The sequence below is a fragment of the Leucoraja erinacea genome, chromosome 8 (genome assembly GCF_028641065.1).
Source record: "Leucoraja erinacea ecotype New England chromosome 8, Leri_hhj_1, whole genome shotgun sequence".
Classification (NCBI taxonomy): Eukaryota; Metazoa; Chordata; class Chondrichthyes; order Rajiformes; family Rajidae; genus Leucoraja; species Leucoraja erinaceus.
In genome coordinates this window covers 361,940-386,385 of record NC_073384.1, presented here as the reverse complement: position 1 = coordinate 386,385, position 24,446 = coordinate 361,940, and the positions used below count along the sequence as shown (strand labels likewise).

Sequence of the window (24,446 nt, the reverse complement as noted above, 5' to 3'; positions counted from 1 at the left end):
GGGTCCTTGTTCATCAGTCTAGGAAAGTAAGCATGCAGGTACAGCAGGCAGTGAAGAAAGTGAATGGCATGTTGGCCTTCATAACAAGAGGAGTTGAGTATAGGAACAAAGAGGTCCTTCTGCAGTTGTACAGGGCCCTAGTGAGACCACACCTGGAGTATTGTGTGCAGTTTTGGTCCCCTAATTTGAGGAGGGACATTCTTGCTATTGAGGGAGTGCAGCGTAGGTTTACAAGGTTAATTCCCGGGATGGCGGGACTGCCATATGCTGAGAGAATGGGAGAGTCCAGAACCAGGGACCACACACAGTTTAAGAATAAGGAGTAAGCCATTTAGAACGGAGACGAGGAAACACTTTTTCTCACAGAGAGTGGTGAGTCTGTGGAATTCTCTGCCTCAGAGGGCGGTGGAGGCAGGTTCTCTGGATGCTTTCAAGAGAGAGCTAGACGGGGCTCTTAAAAATAGCGGAGTCAGGGGATATGGGGAGAAGGCAGGAACGGGGTATTCTGATTAGGGATGATCAGCCATGATCACATTGAATGGCGGTGCTGGCTCGAAGGGCCTTTGCCCCAGCTACCCTAGTCCCACTTGCCTGAACTTCGACCATATCCCTCCAAACTTGTCCTATCCATGTACCTGTCTAACTATTTCTTAAACGATGGGATAGTCCCAGCCTCAACTACCTCCTCTGGCAGCTCGTTCCATACACCCACCACCCTCTGTGTGAAAAAGTCACCCCTCAGATTCCCATTAAATCTTTTCCCCTTCACCTTGAACCCATGTCCTCTGGTCCTCGATTCCCCTACTCTGGGCAAGAGACTCTGTGCTCTACCTGATCTATTCCTCTCATGATTTTATACACCTCTATAAGATCATCCCTCATCCTCCTGCGCTCCAAGGAATAGAGACCCAGCCTACTCAACCTCTCCCTGTAGCTCACACCCTCTAGTCCTGGCAACATCCTCGTAAAAGTTTTCTGAACCCTTTCAAGCTTGACAATATCTTTACAATAACATGGTGCCCAGTAGCCTGTGCCATACAAGGCATTGGTGAGACCAAATCTGGAGTATGGTGCACAATTTTGGTCGCCCAATTATAGGAAGGATGTCAACAAAATAGAGAGAGTACAGAGGAGATTCACTAGAATGTTGCCTGGGTTTCAACAACTAAGTTACAGAGAAAGGTTGAATAAGTTAGGTCTTTATTCTCTGGAGCGCAGAAGGTTAAGGGGGGACTTGATAGAGGTCTTTAAAATGATGAGAGGGATAGACAGAGTTGATGTGGACAAGCTTTTCCCACTGAGAATAGGGAAGATTCCAACAAGAGGACATGACTTCAGAATTAAGGGACAGAAGTTTAGGGGTAACATGAGGGGGAACTTCTTTACTCAGAGAGTGGTAGCGGTGTGGAATGAGCTTCCAGTGGAAGTGGTGGAGGCAGGTTCGTTGGTATCATTTAAAAATAAATTGGATAGGCATATGGATGAGAAGGGATTGGAGGGTTATGGTATGAGTGCAGGCAGGTGGGACTAAGGGGGGAAAAAAGTTGTTGGCACGGACTTGTAGGGCCGAGATGGCCTGTTTCCGTGCTGTAATTGTTATATGGTTATATGGTTATATCTGGTTTTAGAATCTTCTACCTGGGGAACAAGACTGTAAGTGTTCCCTTTATCCACATCCCCGGTGATCTTGTGCACCTCAGCCTCCTCCTCTCCAAAGAAACTCGCAGGGCAAGTTTTTTACACAGAGGGTGGTGAGCAGCTGCAATGTGTTGCCAGGAGCCAAGATCCTACAGCGAGCAAGATAGTCCACTTGACCAAAAACACATAGTACGGTCGTGGGCAGATTCATGGGTCATTTTCGGCCCCATTTCCGTAACCGGCTTCCGTCTCCGCACCAAAGATCCCGTAGCGGAGCAAAGATACTAGCGCAGAGACGGAAGCCGGTTACGGAAACATCCTCGTGAAAATAAAAGTTATTTGGGAAAAATCTTCTCCTCATTTTCAGAATTTTAATTTATTAACACAAACTGTTCCCCCGTAAAGTTGATTACACTGCGAGTCGGGTCGGGTCGGGTCAGGTCGGGTCGGGTCGGATCGGGTCGGGTCGGGTCGGGTCGGATCGGGTTGGGTCGGGTCGGGTCGGGTCGGGTTACTGAAATGGATGAAAAAGTTGGATGATCAGCCATGATCATATTGAATGGCGGTGCAGGCTCGAAGGGCCAAATGGCCTCTACTCCTGCACCTATTTTCTATGTTTCTATGTTTCTAAAAAAGGTCCACGTTCCACTCCGTTGCGTACTACACGACAGCCCATTGCATTTAGCAGTCTATCTTCTAGAATTTTTTGAGAATTATCTTGCTCCACTATAGGATCTTTGGTCAGGAGTGGTGGTTGAGGCAGGCATTCAAAAGGCTTTTGGATGGCCACCTGGATATGCAGAGAGTGGAGGGCTATGGATCACGTGCAGGTGGATAGTAATGGTTGTTGCATTATGAAGGGCCTCTTGCTGTGCTGAACTGTTCTATTTTGAATGAATGAAAAGGTTTATTGGCCATGTATATTCACATACAAGCAGGCACGGAAATCGCTATCAAAACATGGCGGGGGGAACACAATTGGTGGCCGCGCGCACGCACACACACGCGAGGCTTTGGCCGTGGGCCCTGTGGACGGCAACATCGGGAGCTGACCCGGTTGGTGACCAGTCGACTCTGAACTCCAGCAACAGCAGCCTCGTCCTCCTCGAATCGTGGGGCTTGAATCGGCCCGTTCGCGGGGCCTTTCATCGCCCAGCGGGGACTGCAACATTCAGAGCCTCGAACGTCTCGATGCAGCAGTTTGATTGTAAGCCGCGCCGGGCGATGAAAGGCTCCACGAACGGGCCGATTCAGCCCTTAGAAAGCGGCTGATGAAGTCCGGATTACAAAACATGCGGGGGGGGGGGGGGGGGTGGGTATTGTCCCCCACCTCTCAAAGCAGGGGGGGGTGGTCGCATGTCCCCCCTGCACCCCCCCCCCCCAGGATTTCCATCCCACACATACAAGGAATTTGCCCTGGTGCTCCGCCCGCAAGTGACAACATGACATACAGTGACTGTTAGGAATGGCACATAAAACATTACATAGAAACATAGAAACATAGAAACATAGACAATAGGTGCAGGAGTAGAGGCCATTCGGCCCTTCGAGCCTGCACCATTCGCCATTCAATATGATCATGGCTGATCATCCAACTCAGTATCCCGTACCTGCCTTCTCTCCATACCCCCTGATCCCCTTAGCCACAAGGGCCACATCTAACTCCCTCTTAAATATAGCCAATGAACTGTGGCCTCGACTACCCTCTGCGGCAGAGAGTTCCAGAGATTCACCACTCTCTGCGTGAAAAAAAAGTTCTTCTCATCTCGGTTTTAAAGGATTTCCCCCTTATCCTTAAGCTGTGACCCCTTGCCCTGGACTTCCCCAACATCGGGAACAATCTTCCTGCATCTAGCCTGTCCAACCCCTTAAGAATTTTATACGTTTCTATAAGATCCCCTCTCAATCTCCTAAATTCACTGCCTAACACCCCAACCTCACCAACCTCTCCCTATAACACAAACCAGCAAGCCCAGGTAACATCTCTTCTGCACCCTTTCCAACTTGATGTCATCCTTAGGTCATAAGGCCATATGGAATAGGAGTAGAATTAGGCCATTCAGCCCATCAAGTCTACTCCACCATTCATCTATCTCTCCCTCCTAACCCCATTCTCCTGCCTTCTCCCCGTAACCCCAGATGCCCGTATCCTTGTGAGTAGGAAGCAATTTACAATAGCTCAGCGGGTCAGGCAGCATCGCCAGAGACAAGGAGTAGGTGATGTTTCGGGTCTGAAGAAAGGTCTCAACCTGAAACATTGCACATTGCTTTTCTCCAGAGATGCTTCTGACCCAGCTTGAGTTACTCCAGCTATCTGCATCTATCTTTGATCATGTCCTTGCATGCTTTGAGCACCCTGGCATCTGTTACATGCTGATCCAGATGATATTTTCCACATACAACCTATCGGTTAACCCTGTAGGTTTACATAGAAACATAGGTGTAGGAGTATTCAGCCCTTCTAGCCAGCACCGTCATTCAAAATGATCACGGCTGATCATCCAGAATCAATACCCCATTCCTGCTCTCTCCCCATATCCCTTGATTCTGTTAGCCCTAAGAGCTAAATATCTTTGAATACATCAAGTTGAAGGGGAAATTATTTCATAGGAATATGGTGGGTTTATGGAACAAGCTGCCAGAGGAGGTAGACAAAATTGCTGGAGAAACTCAGCGGATGCAGCAGCATCTATGGAGCAAAGGAAATAGGCAACGTTTCGGGCCGAAACCCTTCTTTAGACTGAGGTTGTTGTTGAGGCAGGGACTATCCCAACATTTAGGACAGGTTTTTAATTTAGTTTAGTTTAGTTTAGTTAGGTCTTTATTCTCTGGAGTGCAGAAGGTTAAGGGGGGACTTGATAGAGGTCTTTAAAAATGATGAGAGGGATAGACAGAGAGTTGATGTGGACAAGCTTTTCCCTTTGAGAATAGGGAAGATTCAAACAAGAGGACATGACTTCAGAATTAAGGGACAGAAGTTTAGGGGTAACATGAGGGGGAACTTCTTTACTCAGAGAGTGGTAGCGGTGTGGAATGAGCTTCCAGTGGAAGTGGTGGAGGCAGGTTCATTGGTATCATTTAAAAATAAATTGGATAGGCATATGGATGGGAAGGGAATGGAGGGTTATGGTATGAGTGCAGGCAGGTGGGACTAAGGGGAAAAAATTTGTTCGGCACGGACTTGTAGGGCCGAGATGGCCTGTTTCCGTGCTGTAATTGTTATATGGTTATATATATGTTATTAGAGATACAGCAGGGACACAGGCCCTTCAGCCCACCTAGTCCGCGCTAACCAGCGATCACGGGGAGAACGTGCAAACTCCGTACAGACAGCACCCGTAGACTGGCTCGAACCCGAGTCTCCGGTGCTGTAAGCGCTGTAAAGGGCCTGTCCCAATGTACGAGGTAATTCAAGAGTTCTCCCGAATTTTCCCCTGATTCGAACTCGGAGAATGTCCGTAGCTGGTCCGTAGGAGTTCGTGGATGTCCCGTAGCGGCTCGTACGAGTAAAATATTTTTCATCACGAGTATTTTTTCGCTCGTGGACATTTTTCACAGCTTTGAAAAAACGTCACGAGTTAACCGGATTTCCCGAGTACCTACTCGTACGAACCGCTACGGGACATCCACAAACTCCTACGGACCCGCTACGGACATTCTCCGAGTTCGAATCCAGAAAACTCGGGAGAAACATAGAAACATAGAAATTAGGTGCAGGAGTAGGCCATTCGGCCCTTCGAGCCTGCACCGCCATTCAATATGATCATGGCTGATCATCCAACTCAGTATCCCGTACCTGCCTTCTCTCCATACCCCCTGATCCCCTTAGCCACAAGAGCCATATCTAACTCCCTCTTAAATATAGCCAATGAACTGGCCTCAACTACCCTCTGTGGCAGAGAGTTCCAGAGATTCACCACTCTCTGTGTGAAAAAAGTTCTTCTCATCTCGGTTTTAAAGGATTTCCCCCTTATCCTTAAGCTGTGACCCCTTGTCCTGGACTTCCCTAACATCGGGAACAATCTTCCTGCATCTAGCCTGTCCAACCCCTTAAGAATTTTGTAAGTTTCTATAAGATCCCCTCTCAATCTCCTAAATTCTAGAGAGTATAAACCGAGTCTATCCAGTCTTTCTTCATAAGACAGTCCTGACATCCCAGGAATCAGTCTGGTGAACCTTCTCTGCACTCCCTCTATGGCAATAATGTCCTTCCTCAGATTTGGGGAGCAAAACTGTTCAACAGAACTCTTGAATTACCTCTTACAGTGGGACAGGCCCTTAAGGCAGCAACTCTACCACTGCGCCACCGTGCCACACAACGTTTGGAGGGATATGAACCAAGGTGGGACTAGTGTAGACGGGACATGTGGCCGGTGTGAGCAAGATGGGCCCTAGGGCCTGTTTCCATGCTGTGTCACTCTATGACAACCTGATTTAATACACCAGTTTCCCCCGATCTTCTGAAACATCTCTGTCAAACTAAATGTGGCTCAAAAGTCCTCTTTACACAAGCTTTCAGGAAATTGGCCCCATTTTGTGCTTGGTTAGAAATGGAGCAGGGAGGTTCTACTGCAGTTGTACAGGGTCTTGGTGAGGCCACACCTGGAGTATTGAGTACAGTTTTGGTCTCCTAATCTGAGGAAAGACATTCTTGCCATAGAGGGAGTACAGAGAAGGTTCACCAGACTGATTCCTGGGATGTCAGGACTTTCATATGAAGAATGACTGGATAGACTCGGCTTGTACTCGCTAGAATTTAGGAGATTGAGGGGGGATCTTATAGAAACGTACAAAATTCTTAAGGGGTTGGACAGGCTAGATGCAGGAAGATTGTTCCCGATGTTGGGGAAGTCCAGAACAAGGGGTCACACAGTTTAAGGATAAGGGGGAAATCCTTTAAAACCGAGATGAGGAAAACTTTTTTCACACAGAGAGTGGTGAATCTCTGGAACTCTCTGCCGCAGAGGGTAGTTGAGGCCACACAGTTCATTGGCTATATTTAAGAGGGAGTTAGATGTGGCCCTTGTGGCATTTTCTATCTTGTGTAAGAAGGTTATAGGGGTTATATTGAGCAGCGAACAACATTATCACTCACCCTGTGGTAGAGACTCAGTCTTTCCAAAATTGGCACATTAAATATTAACAATTTTCCATTCAAAAATTAATATTCTTTTCCACCTGCAATCAATAATGCAGACTGCTGACTTTTAACAAGAAAGACAAATATAAAGCACAGTAAACATGTTCCCGATGTTGGGGGAGTCCACAGTTTAAGAATAAGGGGTAGGCCATTTAGAACGGAGACGAGGAAGTTTAGAAGGATGAGAGGGGATCTTATTGAAACATATAAGATTATGAAGGGTTTGGACATGCTAGAGGCAGGAAACATGCTCCCGATGTTGGGGGAGTCCTGAACCAGGGGCCACACAGTTTAAGAATAAGGAGTAAGCCATTTAGAACGGAGACGAGGAAACACTTTTTCTCACAGAGAGTTGTGAGTCTGTGGAATTCTCTGCCTCAGAGGGCGGTGGAGGCCGGTTCTCTGGATGCTTTCAAGAGAGAGCTAGATAGGGCTCTTAAAGATAGCGGAGTCAGGGGATATGGGGAGAAGGCAGGAAGGGGGGGTACTGATTGGGGATGATCAGCCATGATCACAATGAATGGCGGTGCAGGCTCGAAGGGCCGAATGGCCTCTACTCCTGCACCTATTGTCTATGTTTCTGCTTCTTTTAAAATGAGAGGATTTGTAGGCCACAGAGTGTCATGGTGGCACAGCGGTAGAGTTGCTGCCTCACAGCGCCAGAGACCTGGGCTCCATCCTGTCTACAGCTGCTGTCTTTGGAGAGTTTGCACGTTCTCCCCGTGACCTGTGTGGGTTTCCTCCAGGATCACCGGTTTCCCCCCACACTCCAAAGACGTGCGGGTTTGTAGGTTAATTGGCTTTGGTGTAAATGTACATTGTCCCCTAGTGTGTGTGTAAGATAGTGTTAGTGTGCACAATTTCACAAGTGATCAGGGCAGGAGTAGGTGTTATCAGATTACTAAGGGGGGGAGAGTGGAATGTGGCACCTGATCACTTCTTATTGATCACAACTTACTGGAGATTACTTAAAAACAAAAGGTCACAAAGTCGTTAGTGATAGGAGCTGATTTAGGCCATTCGGCCCATCAAGTCTACTCCACCATTCAATCATGGCTGATCTATCTCTCCCTCCTAACCCCATTCTCCTGCCTTCTCCCCATCACCCCCCGACACCAGTACTAATCAAGAATCTGTCTATCTCTGCCTTAAATATGCCCACTGACTTGGCCGTCTGTGGCAAAGAATCCCACAGATTCACCACCCTCTGGGATGTCAGGACTGTCTTATGAAGAAAGACTGGATAGACTTGGTTTATACTCTCTAGAATTTAGGAGATTGAGGGGGGATCTTATAGAAACTTACAAGATTCTTAAGGGGTTGGACAGGCTAGATGCAGGAAGATTGTTCCCGATGTTGGGGAAGTCCAGGACAAGGGGTCACAGCTTAAGGATAAGGGGGAAATCCTTTAAAACCGAGATGAGAAGAACTTTTTTCACACACAGAGTGGTGAATCTCTGGAACTCTCTGCCGCAGAGGGTAGTTGAGGCCACAGTTCATTGGCTATATTTAAGAGGGAGTTAGATGTGGCCCTTGCGGCTAAGGGGATCAGGGGGGTATGGAGAGAAGGCAGGTACGGGATACTGAGTTGGATGATCAGCCATGATCATATTGAATGGCGGTGCAGGCTCGAAGGGCCGAATGGCCTACTCCTGCACCTAATTTCTATGTTTGTGGCAAAGAATTCCACAGATTCACCGCCCTCTGGCTAAAGAAATTCCTCCTCATCTCCTTCCTAAAGGAATGTCCTTTATTTCTGAGGCTGTGACCTCTAGTCCTAGACTCTCCCACTAGTGGAAACGTGGTGGAATGTTGATGCAGGTACATTCCTTCCTGGGGGTAGGCACGACTTTTCATCATCCATACTTCACAGCCCTTGTAAAAACTGGTCCTAATAAGCCATACATATATACAGTATATATTTTAAAACACTGCAAATTGAAGATCACAAATCAAAGGTTTAAAAATATTCTCAAAGCAGTGGAAGTATTTTTTGTAGACAGACACAAAATGCTGGAGTAACTCAGTGGGACAGGCAGCATCATCTCTGGAGAGGAGGAATGGATGATGTTTCGGGTCGAGACCCTTCTTCAGACTGAGGGGTTTTTTTTCCGACCTCCCATGCAGCACGGCGACTTTCTGATGAGTTTTACAAGGTGTCAAAAAGTTCAGGATTCCAGTCGTATATGCAGCATTTAAGTGCAAAGACCAGGCAGGCGCAGGGGAAGATAGCTGTGCTTGCCGGAGGTCAAATATTTCCACCCTGTGAAATCACACTGGGGGTTCGTCAGGCCTGTGCGTGATCTCCGAACATCCACAGTGTTCCCATCCTTGACCTTCCCTCCAACACAAGGTCGGAGCTCAGGTCCTTGCCGAGGGTTGAGGAATGCTCAAATGTGTTCACATTTCTCATCAGCGTAACGCCTGCCTGCAGCAGGTGGCAAACAACATTCAAGACACGGTTTGGAGTCGTGGCCGATACATTTAGAGTTGTCCACCTCATCTGCTCCGAACAAGCTGGCATTCTGGGCTAAAGGCGGACACAGAGAGCTGGAGTAACTCAGCGGGTCAGACGGCATCTCACTCAGGCCCCAAAACTAGTGGGGTACCGCAAGGCTCAGTGCTGGGACACCAGCTATTTACAATATATATTAATGATCTGGATGAGGGAATTGAAGGCAATATCTCCAAGTTTGCAGATGACACTAAGCTGGGGGGCAGTGTTAGCTGTGAGGAGGATGCTAGGAGACTGCAAGGTGACTTGGATAGGCTGGGTGAGTGGGCAAATGTTTGGCAGATGCAGTATAATGTGGATAAATGTGAGGTTATCCATTTTGGTGGCAAAAACAGGAAAGCAGACTATTATCTAAATGGTGGTCGACTAGGAAAAGGGGAGATGCAGCGAGACCTGGGTGTCATGGTACACCAGTCATTGAAAGTAGGCATGCAGGTGCAGCAGGCAGTGAAGAAAGCGAATAGTATGTTAGCTTTCATAGCAAAAGGATTTGAGTATAGGAGCAGGGAGATTCTACTGCAGTTGTACAGGGTCTTGGTGAGACCACACCTCGAGTATTGCGTACAGTTTTGGTCTCCTAATCTGAGGAAGGACATTCTTGCCATAGAGGGAGTGCAGAGAAGGTTCACCAGACTGATTCCTGGGATGTCAGGACTGTCTTATGAAGAAAGACTGGATAGACTTGGTTTATACTCTCTAGAATTTAGGAGACTGAGAGGGGATCTTATAGAAACTTACAAAATTCTTAAGGGGTTGGACAGGCTAGATGCAGGAAGATTGTTCCCGATGTTGGGGAAGTCCAGGACAAGGGGTCACAGCTTAAGGATAAGGGGGAAATCCTTTAAAACCGAGATGAGAAGAACTTTTTTCACACAGAGAGTGGTGAATCTCTGGAACTCTCTGCCGCAGAGGGTAGTTGAGGCCAGTTCATTGGCTATATTTAAGATCTGACAAACCAAGGCCTGGATAGAGTGGATGTGGAGAGGATATTCCCATTAGCGGGAGAGTCTAGGACAAGGATTAAAGGACGTTCCTTTAGGAAGGAGAGAAAGGAGCAGCTGGGCTTGTATACTCTGGAATTTAGAAGGATGAGAGGGCATCTTATTGAAACATATAAGATTATGAAGGGTTTGGACACGCTAGATGCAGGAAACATGTTCCCGATGTTGGGGAGTCCAGAACCAGGGGCCACACAGTTTAAGAATAAGGGGTAAGGCATTTAGCGGAGGAAACACTTTTTCTCACAGAGAGTGGTGAGTCTGTGGAATTCTCTGCCTCAGAGGGCGGTGGAGGCAGGTTCTCTGGATGCTTTCAAGAGAGAGTTAGATAGGGCTCTTAAAGATAGCGGAGTCAGGGGATATGGGGAGAAGGCAGGAACAGGGTACTGATTGGGGATGATCAGCCATGATCACATTGAATGGCGGTGCTGGCTCGACGGGCCGAATGGCCTACTCCTGATCCCTTTAGCCACAAGTGCCACATCTAACTCCCTCTTAAATATGGCCAATGAGCTGGCCTCAACTACCTTCTGTGGCAGGGAATTTCCACAGATTCACCACTCTCTGTGTGAAAAAAAATGTTTTCCTCATCTTGGTCCTAAAAGACTTCCCCCTTATCCTTCCCCCTTGTTCTGGACTTCCCCAACATCGGGAACAATCTTCCTGCATCTAGCCTGTCCAACCCATTAAGAATTTTGTAAGTTTCTATAAGATCCCTCCTCAATCTTCTAAATTCTAGCGAGTACAAGCCGAGTCTATCCAGTCTTTCTTCATATGAAAGTCCTGACATCCCAGGAATCAGTCTGGTGAACCTTCTCTGCACTCCCTCTATGGCAATAATGTCCTTCCTCAGATTTGGAGACCAAAACTGTACGCAATACTCCAGGTGTGGTCTCATCAAGACCCTGTACAACTGCAGTAGAACCTCCCTATCTACAGAGTCAAAAGAGATGGGGGAGATATTGAACAATTTATTTTCTTCGGTATTCAACAAGGAGAAGGATATTGAATTATGTGAGGAAAGGGAAACAAGTAGAGTAGCTATGGAAACTATGAGATTCAAAGTAAAAGAAATACTGACACCTTTGAGAAATATAAAAGTGGATAAGTCTCCAGGTCCGGACAGGATATTCCCTAGGACATTGAGGGAAGTTAGTGTAGAAATAGCAGGGGCTATGACAGAAATATTTCAAATGTCATTACAAACGGGAATAGTGCTGGAGGATTGGCGTACTGCGCATGTTGTTCCATTGTTTAAAAAGGGGTCTAAGAGTAAACCTAGCAATTATAGACCTGTTAGTTTGACGTCAGTGGTGGGCAAATTAATGGAAAGGATACTTAGAGATAATATATATAAGCATCTGGATAAACAGGGTCTGATTAGGAACAGTCAACATGGATTTGTGCCTGGAAGGTCATGCTTGACTAATCTTCCTGAATTTTTTGAAGAGGTTACTCGGGAAATTGATGAGGGTAAAGCAGTGGATGTTGTCTATATGGACTTTAGTAAGGCCTTTGACAAGGTTCCTCATGGAAGGTTGGTTAAGAAGATTCAATTGTTGGGTATTAATGGTGGAGTAGCAAGATGGATTCAACAGTGGCTGAATGGGAGATGCCAGAGAGTAATGGTGGATGGCTGTTTGTCAGGTTGGAGGCCAGTGACTAGTGGGGTGCCACAGGGATCTGTGTTGGGCCCACTGTTGTTTGTCATGTACATCAATGATCTGGATGATGATGTGGTAAATTGGATTAATAAGTATGCAGATGATACTAAGATAGGTGGGGTTGTGGATAATGAAGTAGAGTTTCAAAGTCTACAGAGAGATTTATGCCAGTTGGAAGAGTGGACTGAAAGATGGCAAATGGTGTTTAATGCTGATAAATGTGAGATGCTACACCTTGGCAGGACAAATCAAAATAGGACGTACATGGTAAATGGTAGGGAATTGAAGAATGCAGGTGAACAGAGGGATCTGGGAATAACTGTGCACAGTTCCCTGAAAGTGGAATCTCATGTAGATAGGGTGGTAAAGAAAGCTTTTGGTGTGCTGGCCTTTATAAATCAAAGCATTGAGTATAGAAGTTGGGATGTTATGTTAAAATTGTACAAGGCATTGGTGAGGCCAATTCTGGAGTATGGTGTACAATTTTGGTCGCCTAATTATAGGAAGGATGTCAACAAAATAGAGAGAGTACAGAGGAGATTTACTAGAATGTTGCCTGGGTTTCAGCAACTAAGTTACAAAGATAGGTTGAACAAGTTAGGGCTTTATTCTTTGGAGCGCAGAAGGTTAAGGGGGGACTTGATAGAGGTCTTTAAAATGATGAGAGGGATAGACAGAGTTGACGTGGATAAGCTTTTCCCACTGAGAGTAGGGAAGATTCAAACAAGGGGACATGACATGAGAATTAAGGGACAGAAGTTTAGGGGTAACATGAGGGAGAACTTCTTTACTCAGAGAGTGGTAGCTGTGTGGAATGAGCTTCCAGTGAAGGTGGTGGAGGCAGGTTTGTTGGTATCATTTAAAAATAAATTGGATAGTTATATGGACGGGAAAGGTATGGAGGGTTGTGGTCTGAGCGCAGGTATATGGGACTAGGGGAGATTATGTGTTCGGCACGGACTAGAAGGGTCGAGATGGCCTGTTTCCGTGCTGTAATTGTTATATGGTTATATGGTTATATGGTTATATGACTAGTGTAGATGGGATATATTGTGTGTTATGATTGTGTTTATAATTTGTTTGGTTGTTTTGTTGTTTGTCTTTTGCACAAAAGTCCGCGAGCATTGCCACTTTCATTTCACTGCACATCTCGTATGTGTATGTGACAAATAAACTTGACTTGACTTGACTTGACTTGGTCGGTGTGGGCAAGTTGGGCTGAAGGGCCTGTTTCCATACTGTATCACTCTATGACTAGTGTAGCTGGGACATTGTTGGCCGGTGTGGGCATGTTGGGCTGAAGGGCCTGTTTCCATACTGTATCACTCTATGACTAGTGTAGCTGGGACACTGTTGGCCGGTGTGGGCAAGTTTTGCCGAAGGGCCTGTTTCCACACTGTATCACTCTATGACTCCGCAATAGTCTCTCCATTGTCGGGTTCCTGTAAGACTAACACAAGTTGAAGATGACCCAAGGGTGAAGTGTTAGACCTCGGCAAGAGTCAAGCCTCTTGATAAATACCTGGTAACCCTGTGAGGAGGTTTCAGAAAGAGGGCTGAGCCCGAAAGTATTTCTTACAGGGGCATCCGCATTGTTATTTAATACAAGGATACATTTTAACAAAGGGACAGCCTTTATTATTTACCTTGGCCTTCCGCCATTTCATTTTATTTTTATGATGCATGTTACATTTGACATTCCCTTGAAGCCATGTTCCAGGCCAAATAGCTCAGAGTTTAATATAATCTCAAGGTTCCGCCAATCCCCCCAGGGCTGCTCCAACGAAACGCGGAGAAAGCTTACATCCGCATGAGACGTTGTTTTGGAAAAAAAAGAAAATTAGAAGCACCAAAAAACATGTTTTATTTTTAGTAAATTGTGCAAAAAATTGTACAAAAATTATTTTCGTGTGGGAAATTCCCTGATCACTCACCTTGACATCGAGGGGGAAACCCATCAGCCCCGCGGTGAATGTATAACAGAATATGTCATCACCAGGTCACCAAGACTCAGTAGAACTGCTGCCTCTGGAAACATAGAAACATGGACAATATGTGCAGGAGGAGGCCATTCGGCCCTTCGAGCCAGCACCGCCATTCATTGTGATCATGGCTGATCATCCCCAATCAGTACCCCGTTCCTGCCTTCTCCCCATATCCCCTGACTCCGCTATCTTTAAGAGCCCTATCTAGCTCTCTCTTGAAACCATCCAGAGAACCGGCCTCCACCGCCCTCTGAGGCAGAGAATTCCACAGACAGACGACACGTTATGAATTGTTAAAGACACTTGGACAGGTCCATGGGCTGGAAGGGTTTGGAAAGACATGGGCCAAATGCTGGTGGATGGGATTAAAGCACAATGTGCCAACTTGGTTGGCATGGACAAGGTTGTGCCCCACAGGGCAATCACTCAATGGGGCATGAGTAGGTGAGTCAGATGCTGTGGGATGTACCTAGTCTGTGATGTGCCTTGTAGCTACAACCTTTATGTGGGTGTTCCATTTAGCTGCTGGTTAATAACCATATAATATAACCATATAACAATTACAGCACGGAAACAGGCCATCTCGACCCTTCTAGTCCGTGCCGAACACGTATTCTCCCCTAGTCCCATATACTTGCGCTCAGACCATAACCCTCCATTCCCTTCCCGTCCATATAACTATCCAATTTATTTTTAAATGATAAAAACGAACCTGCCTCCACCACCTTCACTGGAAGCTCATTCCACACAGCTACCACTCTCTGAGTAAAGATGTTCCCCCTCATGTTACCCCTAAACTTCAGTCCCTTAATTCTCAAGTCATGTCCCCTTGTTTGAATCTTCCCTACTCTCAGTGGGAAAAGCTTATCCACGTCAACTCTGTCTATCCCTCTCATCATTTTAAAGACCTCTATCAAGTCCCCCCTTAACCTTCTGCGCTCCAGAGAATAAAGACCTAACTTATTCAACCTATCTCTGCAACTTAGTTGCTGAAACCCAGGCAACATTCTAGTAAATCTCCTCTGTACTCTCTCTATTTTGTTGACGATGGAAGTCCCTTGGCTGTTTTTCCAATAGCCATCAAATCAATTTCTTGCTGGACAAAAATACTATTTCCTGTTCCACCTTCCCCTGCTGGCAATCCTATCCACACACACCGACTGCCCCTTTTAAAATTATTTATTTACTTTCAGCGTTTGCAAGTTTCCTGAGCCAAGCGCTAGCGATGTTTGGTGAGCAGAGTTGGCTCGGGGAACTACACAAAATGCTGGAGTAACTCAGCGGGACAGGGCAGCATCTCTGGGGAGAAGCAGTGGGTGACGTTTCGGGTCGAGACCCTCCTTCGGACTGTATCACAGAGAGATAAGGAAGTGTAAGGGGTGAAAACTAGACAAAGGGGATGGCGATCAAGGAGAGATGAAGACTAGATCATTGATAGCTGGGAGAAGGTTACAACAAAGCAAAGAGAGGTAAAATATAAATGAGGACAGTCAGACTGGTGGGAGAACTGGGAAGGGGGTGTGGGTGGAGAGAGAGAGGGAAAACAAGGGTTATCTGAAGTTAGAGAAGTCAATGTTCATACCGCTGGGGTGTAAACTACCCAAAGGAAATATGAGGTGCTGCTCCTCCAATTTGCGCTGGGCCTCACTCTGGCCATGGGGGAGGCCCAGGACAGAAAGGTCAGTGTGGGAATGGGAGGGGGAGTTGAAGTGCTGGGCCACTGGGAGATCAGGTTGGCTATTGCGGACTGAGCGGAGGTGTTGGGCGAAACGATCGCCAAGCCTACGCTTGGTCTTCCGGACTAGAAGGGCCGAGATGGCCTGTTTCCGTGCTGTAATTGTTATATAGTTATAAGGTTATATGGTCTCGCCGATAAATAGGAGTTAGAAACATAGAAATTAGGTGCAGGAGTAGAGGCCATTTGGCCCTTCGAGCCTGCACCGCCATTCAATATGATCATGGCTGATCATCCAACTCAGTATCCCGTACCAGCCTTCTCTCCATACCCCCTGATCCCCTTAGCCACAAGGGCCACATCTAACTCCCTCTTAAATATAGCCAATGAACTGGCCTCGACTACCCTCTGCGGCAGAGAGTTCCAGAGATTCACCACTCTCTGTGTGAAACAAGTTCTTCTCATCTCGGTTTTAAAGGATTTCCCCCTTATCCTTAAGCTGTGACCCCTTGTCCTGGACTTCCCCAACATCGGGAACAATCTTCCTGCATCTAGCAACATCTTCAGAGCTCTGGGTTTAGACAAGAGAGCGGAAACAGGCCCTTCGACCCACCGAGTCCATGCTGGCCATCGATCACCCGTCCACAGTAGTTCTAACATATCCCACATTCTCATCCACTTGCTGCACACTGGGGGCAACTTACAGGGGTTAATTTACCTGGTAACGCCCATCTTACAGGAGAGATGTCACCAAAATAGAGAGAGTACAGAGGAGATTTACTAGAATGTTGTCTGGGTTTCAGAAACTAAGTTACAAAGAAAGTTTGAACAAGTTAGGGCTTTATTCTCTGGAGCGCAGAAGGTTAAGGGGGGACTTGATAGAGGTTTTTAAAATGATGAGAGGGATAGACAGAGTTGACGTGGATAAGCTTTTCCCACTGAGAATAGGGAAGATTCAAACAAGAGGACATGACTTCAGAATTAGGGGACAGAAGTTTAGGGGTAACATGAGGGGGAACTTCTTTACTCAGAGAGTGGTGGCTGTGTGGAATGAGCTTCCAGTGGAAGTGGTGGAGGCAGGTTCGTTTTTATCATCTAAAAATAAATTGGATAGTTATATGGACGGGAAAGGAATGGAAGGTTATGGTCTGAGCGCAGGTATATGGGACTAGGGGAGAGTACGTGTTCGGCACGGACTAGAAGGGCCAAGATGGCCTGTTTCCGTGCTGTAATTGTTATATGGTTATATATGGTTATAACACTCCTCCTCCTCCACTAGTGATGGCTCCTTCTCCCATCTCCAACACTCCTCTTCTCTTGGACCCCACCTCAACGAATTCTCGGCCCTCAATGAAGACGAGCCCTTCTTCCGTCGCCTCCACCTTCGGCAATTTTTCCGAACGTAAAGAGACCTCCCCCGCCAGTGACAACCCGTAAAACCACAAAACCATTCGACATCGGAGCCATTCGGCCCATCGAGCCTATACTCCGCCATTCAATTATGGCTGATCTATTTTCCCTCTCAACCCCATTCTCCCGCCTTCTCCCCGTAACCAAGGATGCTCTTCCCAATCAAGAACTGCATCCGCTGCTCTAGATGTCAGCTGATTTACATCGGGGAGACTAAGCCTAGGTTGGGCGATCGTTTCGCCGAACACCTCCGCTCAGTCCGCAATAACCAACCTGAACTCCCGGTGGCTCAGCAGTTCAACTCCCCCTCCCATTCCCAATCCGACCTCTCTGTCCTGGGTCTCCTCCATTGCCAGAGTGAGCAACACCGGAAATTGGAGGAACAGCACCTCATATTCCGCCTGGGTTGCTTGCGTCCGGATGGCACGAACATTGAATTCTCCCAATTTTGCTAGCCCTTGCTGTCTCCTCCCCTTCCTTAACCCTCGAGCTGTCTCCTCCCATCCCCTGCCCTTGGGCTCCTCCTCCTCCCCTTTTTCCTTCCTTCTCCCCTCCCACCCCCCATCAGTCTGAAGAAGGGTTTCAGCCCGAAACGTTGCCTATTTCCTTCGCTCCATAGACGCTGCTGCACCCGCTGAGTTTCTCCAGCATTTTTGTGTACCTGAGAACTTATCTACCTCAGCCTTAAAAATACCCAATGACCTGGCCTCCACAGCCTTCAGTGGCAATGAGTTCAACAGATTCACCACCCTGTGGCCAAAGAAATTCCTCCTCATCTCCTTCCCAAAGGAACGTCGTTCTCCCGTCTCCAACAATCCTTGTCCTTCTGCCAGCTTTCATTCCCTGCAGTCAGTCTGAAGAAGGTCCCCGACCCAAAACGTCACCTATCCATGTTCTCCACAGATGCTGCCTGACCCGCTGAGTTACTCCAGCACTCTGTGGAGAACATGGATAGGTGACGTTTCACAGAGTGCTGGAGTAACTCAGCGGGTCAGGCAGCATCTAGGAGAACATGGATAGGTGACGTTTCACAGAGTGCTGGAGTAACTCAGCGGGTCAGGCAGCATCTGTGGAGAACATGGATAGGTGACGTTTTCACAGAGTGCTGGAGTAACTCAGCGGGTCAGGCAGCATCTGTGGAGAACATGGATAGGTGACGTTTCACAGAGTGCTGGAGTAACTCAGCGGGTGCAGCAGCATCTATGGAGCTAAGGAAATAGGTAACGTTTCGGGCCGAAACCCTTCCAGGTTTCGGCCCGAAACATTGCCTATTTCCAGAAGGATTTCGGCCTGAAACGTTGCCTATTTCCTTAGCTCCATAGATGTTGCTGCACCATAACTCAGCGGGTCAGGCAGCCATCTCGGGTCTAGTCTGAAGAAGGGTCCCAACCCGAAACGTCACCTATCCATGTTCTCCACAGATGCTGCCTGACCCGCTGAGTTACTCCAGCACTCTGTGAAACGTCACCTATCCATGTTCTCCACAGATGCTGCCTGACCCGCTGAGTTACTCCAGCACTCTGTGTCTATCTTCGATTGTAACCAGCATCTGCAGTTCTTTCTTACACGTGTGTTAGGGTGAAAACGAGTACAGCCGCCCACCTTGAAGCCGGCACGATTTGGGTGGGGGAGGGACGGAGAGAGAGGGGTGGCTGGACAGCACACAACAAAAGCCTTTCACTGTACCTCGGTACACGTGACAATAAACTAAACTGACCTCCCAGTCCCCTGTGCAGCGTGATTTGGGGAGTGTGTATGTAAACTGAATCCCATTATGTTTCTTTTCATCTTGTGGAGGGATTAATCTAACATGCCTGGTTCTCTAGTTTAATGTGTATGGAGTTCACAACGTGACATAGTGAAGTCATTTAACACTTCATAATTCATTCAAAGGGCATTCTGATCCTTGCAAGTCAAACTCGAAGCATTGCAGTTCATTTTCTAAAATATTTAGCACATCGGTTTAATTTGTGGCCGGCTGATAATTCACATCTAGAACCACTGTTGCTTACACATGACATAAAAAGTGATATATCTCCACTTAGCTCTGTATATATAATCGTAGGATTCCTCTCATAATTAATACACTTATAACCATATAACCATATAACAATTACAGCACGGAAACAGGCCATCTCGACCCTTCTAGTCTGTGCCGAACACATAATCTCCCCAAGTCCCATCTACCTGCGCTCACACCATAACCCTCCATTCCCTTCCCGTCCATATAACTATCCAATTTAGTTTTTTAAATGATAAAAACGAACCTGCCTCCACCACTTCACTGGAAGCTCATTCCACACAGCCACCACTCTCTGAGTAAAGACGTTCCCCCTCATGTTACCCCTAAACTTCAGTCCCTTAATTCTCAAGTCATGTCCCCTTGTTTGAATCTTCCCTACTCTCAGTGGGAAAAGCTTTCCCACGTCAACTCTGTTCCACTTCAATGGCACGGTGGCGCAGCGGTAGAGTTGCTGCCTCACGGCGCCAGAGACCCGGGTTCCATCCCGTCTACGGGCGCTGTCTGTACGGAGTTTGCACGTTCTCCCCGTGACCTGTGCGGGTTTTCTCCGAGATCCTCCCACACTCCAAAGACGTGCAGGTTTGTTGGTTACTTGGCTTGGTATAAAAATGTATGTTGCCCTTAGTGCGTGTGAAATAATGTTAGTGTGTGTACGGGGATCGCTGGCCGGCACGGGACTGGTGGGCCGAAGGGCCTGTTTCCGCGCTGTATCTCTAAACGTAAACTAAACAAAGCTAAACTAAACACATTGTGTCTATCCTAATGTGAAGGTGGAGGAACATAGAACTAGGTGTTCAGTGGTCAGGCAGAATAGATTAGACCTGCGTGGGTTTTCTCCGGGTGCTCTGGTTTCCTCCCACACTCCAAAGATCTACAGGTTTGTAGGTTAATTGGCTTGGTGTAAATGTTAAATTGTCCGTAGGGTAGTATAAGTGTGTGGGGATCGCTGGGCAGCATGGATTTGATGGGCCGAATGGCCTGTTTCGGCGCTGTAACTCTAAACTACACTAAAAGAAGGAAGCTCCCAGGGCAGAAGTAACATTCTGTTTAGGAAGGAATTGGTTTAAACCGAAGACAGGCACAAAATGCTGGAGTAACTCAGCGGGACAGGCGGCATCTCTGGAGAGAAGGAATAGGTGACGTCTTGGGTTGAGACCCTTCTTCGGACTGAGACTCAGGGGAGAGGGAAACGAGAGATCTAGACAGTGATGTAGAGAGATATAGAACAAATGAATGAAAGATATGCAAAAATGAATATGCAACGATCAAGGAAAAGTGGAGCCCACAATGGTCCATTGTTGGCTGGGGAGCAGGAGTCAGGTTTTCTGAGTTCCCGCATTTTGTCTAACAATTGATGTTCCGGCATCCTCTAATGGCGAATTTGGTTTAGTTTAGTTTAGAGATACAGCGCGGAAACAGGCCCTTCGGCCCACCGAGTCCGTGCCGACCAGCGATCCCCGCACGCTAACACTATCCTACACACACACACTGGGGACAATTTACATTTACACCAAGCCAATTAACCTACAAACCTGCACGTCTTTGGAGTGTGGGAGGAAACCGAAGATCTCGGAGAAAACCCACGCAGGTCACGGGGAGAACGTGCAAACTCCTTACAGACAGCGCCCGTAGTCGGGATCGAACCCGGGTCTCCGGTGCTGCAAGCGCTGTAAGGCAGCGACTCTACCCACTGCACCGCCGTGCTGTCCACGAGAACATAGAAAGTGTATTGTACAAAACCTTCTCTGGATACTTTCAAGAGAGAGCTAGATAGAGCTCTTAAAGATAGCGGAGTCAGGGGATATGGGGAAAAGGCAGGAACGGGGTACTGATTGGGGATGATCACCATATAACCATATAACAATTACAGCACGGAAACAGGCCATCTCGGCCCTACAAGTCCGTGCCGAACAAATGTTTTTTCCCCTTAGTCCCACCTGCCTGCACTCATACCATAACCCTCCATTCCCTTCTCATCCATATGCCTATCCAATTTATTTTTAAATGATACCAATGAACCTGCCTCCACCACTTCCACTGGGAGCTCATTCCACACCGCCACCACTCTCTGAGTAAAGAAGTTCCCCCTCATATTACCCCTAAATTTCTGTCCCTTAATTCTGAAGTCATGTCCTCTTGTTTGAATCTTCCCTATTCTCAAAGGGAAAAGCTTGTCCACATCAACTCTGTCTATCCCTCTCATCATTTTAAAGACCTCTATCAAGTCCTCCCTTAACCTTCTGCGCTCCAGAGAATAAAGACCTAACTTATTCAACCTTATTCACATTGAATGGCGGTGCTGGCTCGAAGGGCCGAATGGCCTACTCCTATTGTCTATTGACTATTCACACACTTGCCGTAGCTACTCACAGGGCAAACTGAGATTGGTTGCCACAGAGGGATTGTGGAAAGGCCAATTGGCCGTGTTAACTTCAGAGCAAACTTAATTGGTTATCTTTTCTGTTCCGTGTGCATCTGGGTAATTTGAGGGCTGCTTTAATGACCAAAGATAAACTGATGATCTACCCTTTTTCATGTCATAAGGGATAGGAGCAGAATTAGGCCATTCGGCCCATCAAGTCTACTCCACCATTTATTCATGGCTGATCTATCTTTCCCTCCTAACCCCATTCTCCTGCCTTCTCCCCGTAACCCCTGACACCCGCACTGATCAAGAATCTATCTATCTCTGCCTAAAAAATATCCACTGTAATGTCCGCTAATAAATATTACGTGTCCAAAATATAGTAGCGATTACTACAATCAGGATGATGTTTGCCACATTACTGAAAGTAATGTTTGCATCAGTCAGGTCAGTCTTTTTGTGACAGGCGTGTGTGATATTTGGGGCATATAAAGCTCCAAGCCATGGTGGCCCAGCGGTAGAGTTGCTGCCTCATAGTCCCTTGTTCGATACCGACTCTGGATGCTGTCTGTACGGAGTTTGCACGTTCTCCCCGTGACCTGCGTGGGTTTTCTCCGGGATCTTCGGTTTCCTCCCACACTCCAAAGACGTGCAGGTTTGTAGGTTAATTGGCTTGGTGTAAGTGTAAATTGTCCCCTAGTGGGTGTAGGATAGTGTTAGTGTGCGGGGACTGAGGGCCTGTTTCTGCACTGTATCTCTAAACTAAACTAAACTAAACTAAACTAAACTAAACTAAACTAAACTAAACTAAACTAAAGCTAAAGCTGGAGAAATGAGACTCTGTGCATGTGCTTCATATTATGGTTTCGGCCAAGACAATAGTGTGTAGAAGCAAGGAACTGCAGATGCTGGTTAATTTATGAAAAGATACAGCCCTAGGATTACCAAGTGCTGGAGTAACTCAGTGGGTCAGGCAGCATCTGTGGAGAACATGGATAGGTGACGGTTCGGGTCTAATCTGAAGAAGGGTTCCATCCCGAAACGTCACCTCTCCATGTTCTCCAGAGGTGCTATCTGACTCACATATTCCAGCACCTTACGTCCAATAGATTAGTTTATTGTCACGTGTACCGAGGTACAGTGAAAAGCTTTTTTGTTGCGCGCTAACCAGTCAGCGGAAAGACAATACATGATTACAATCGAGCCGTTTACAGTGTACAGATACATGATAAGGGAATTAACCTTGAAAACCTATGCTGAACTCCCTCAATAGCAAGAATGTCCTTCCTCAAATTAGGGGACCAAAACTGCACACAATACTCCAGGTGTGGTCTCACTAGGGCTCTGTACAACTGCAAGATGAGAAGAACTTTTATCACACAGAGAGTGGTGAATCTCTGGAACTCTCTGCCACAGAGGGTAGTTGAGGCCACAGTTCATTGGCTATATTTAAGAGGGAGTTAGATGTGGCCCTTGTGGCTAAAGGGATCAGAGGGTATGGAGAGAAGGCAGGTACGGGATACTGAGTTGGATGATCAGCCATGATCATATTGAATGGCGGTGCAGGCTCGAAGGGCCGAATGGCCTCTACTCCTGCACCTATTTCTATGTTTCTAGAAGGACCTCTTTACTCCTATACTCAACTCCTCTAGTTACGAAGGCCATTGGCTTTCTTCACTGCCTGCTGTACCTGCATGCTTGCTTTCATTGACTGGTGAACATGGTGTTCCATTCCATTCCAGTGGAGTGGGCAGAGGGTGACGTGTAGACTTGTTCTTTACCCACAGTGAGTCAAGGTGCCCCTTACAACCCCGATGGGCAGCCGATGGGAGGTTTTGTGATGGACAGCCCGCAACACATGGCATCAGGCCACCTGGTAAGCAGCTCTATCGGTTTTGATTTCTCTCCCTCTCCCTCCCTCCCTCCCTCCCTCCCTCCCTCCCTCCCTCCCTCTCTCCCCGGAGTTTGTGTGTCTTCCTTGTCCCGCTCAGCAGTGTCCCATCACCACCTTACACGCTCAGAGGGAACTAACTCCCCTTCATCTGCTCCACCTCCACTTGCCTTGCCTCGCCTGTCTTCTGTGCACCTAACAATGGAGAATGGAGAGACCTTCCTCTCCACTCCATGGGGGTCCATAACCCCACTTGACCCTGGCACCCTGCTGTCAAAAGAGAGGAAATGAGGGGGTTTAACTATTAAAAAACTTTTTTTTTTTTTTTTTTTTTTTCCCTTTCCCTGTTTTTTGGACTTTTGCTCATTTTTCTGGCCTCTTCTTGGATTTTGTTTATCTCCCCTCTAGGACCAATGAGTGGAATAGGCATGAATGTAGGGATGGAGGGCCAGTGGCACTACATGTAACGACCTAATTAACAAGTCGCAAAAGCAAGGGGGAAGTAAGTACAACGGGGTCTTTGCCTCTACATCTTGTTTCAACACCATTTTTTAAATCTCCCCTCCTCATTCAATATTTTTTTTTTAATCCTCTTCTAATTTTTTCCGTGTTGCTTCCCCCCCCTCCCCCCCCACCCCCCCACCATAGCTTCATACTTGGTCCACTGTTTTCTAAAGCTACTCTTCAAGGGCCTGTCCCACTTACGCAACTTTTTCGGCAACTGCCAACACCCGTCATAGGTTGCAAAAAATGTTCAACATGTCGAAAATCCAGTAAAGACGCTACGACTAGGAAAAGGGGAGATGCAGCGAGACCTGGGTGTCATGGTACACCAGTCATTGAAAGTAGGCATGCAGGTGCAGCAGGCAGTGAAGAAAGCCAATGGCATGTTAGCTTTCATAGCAAAAGGATTTGAGTATAGGAGCAGGGAGGTTCTACTGCAGTTGTACAGGGTCTTGGTGAGATCACACCTGGAGTATTGTGTACAGTTTTGGTCTCCAAATCTGAGGAAAGACATTCTTGCCATAGAGGGAGTACAGAGAAGGTTCACCAGACTGATTCCTGGGATGTCAGGACTGTCTTATGAAGAAAGACTGGATAGACTTGGTTTATACTCGCTAGAATTTAGGAGATTGAGAGGG

General features: G+C 47.1%; 1 protein-coding gene across 1 annotated transcript in view; it reads left to right on the top strand.

Moving 5' to 3' along the window:
* The window catches only part of LOC129699216 (homeobox protein Meis2-like), a 270,723-nt gene that overhangs the window by 236,299 nt on the left and 9,978 nt on the right, over positions 1 to 24,446 (top strand). The window contains 2 exon segments of the mRNA XM_055638833.1: positions 23,201 to 23,269; positions 23,272 to 23,289. Coding sequence (XP_055494808.1) covers positions 23,201 to 23,269; positions 23,272 to 23,289 — 87 coding nt within the window.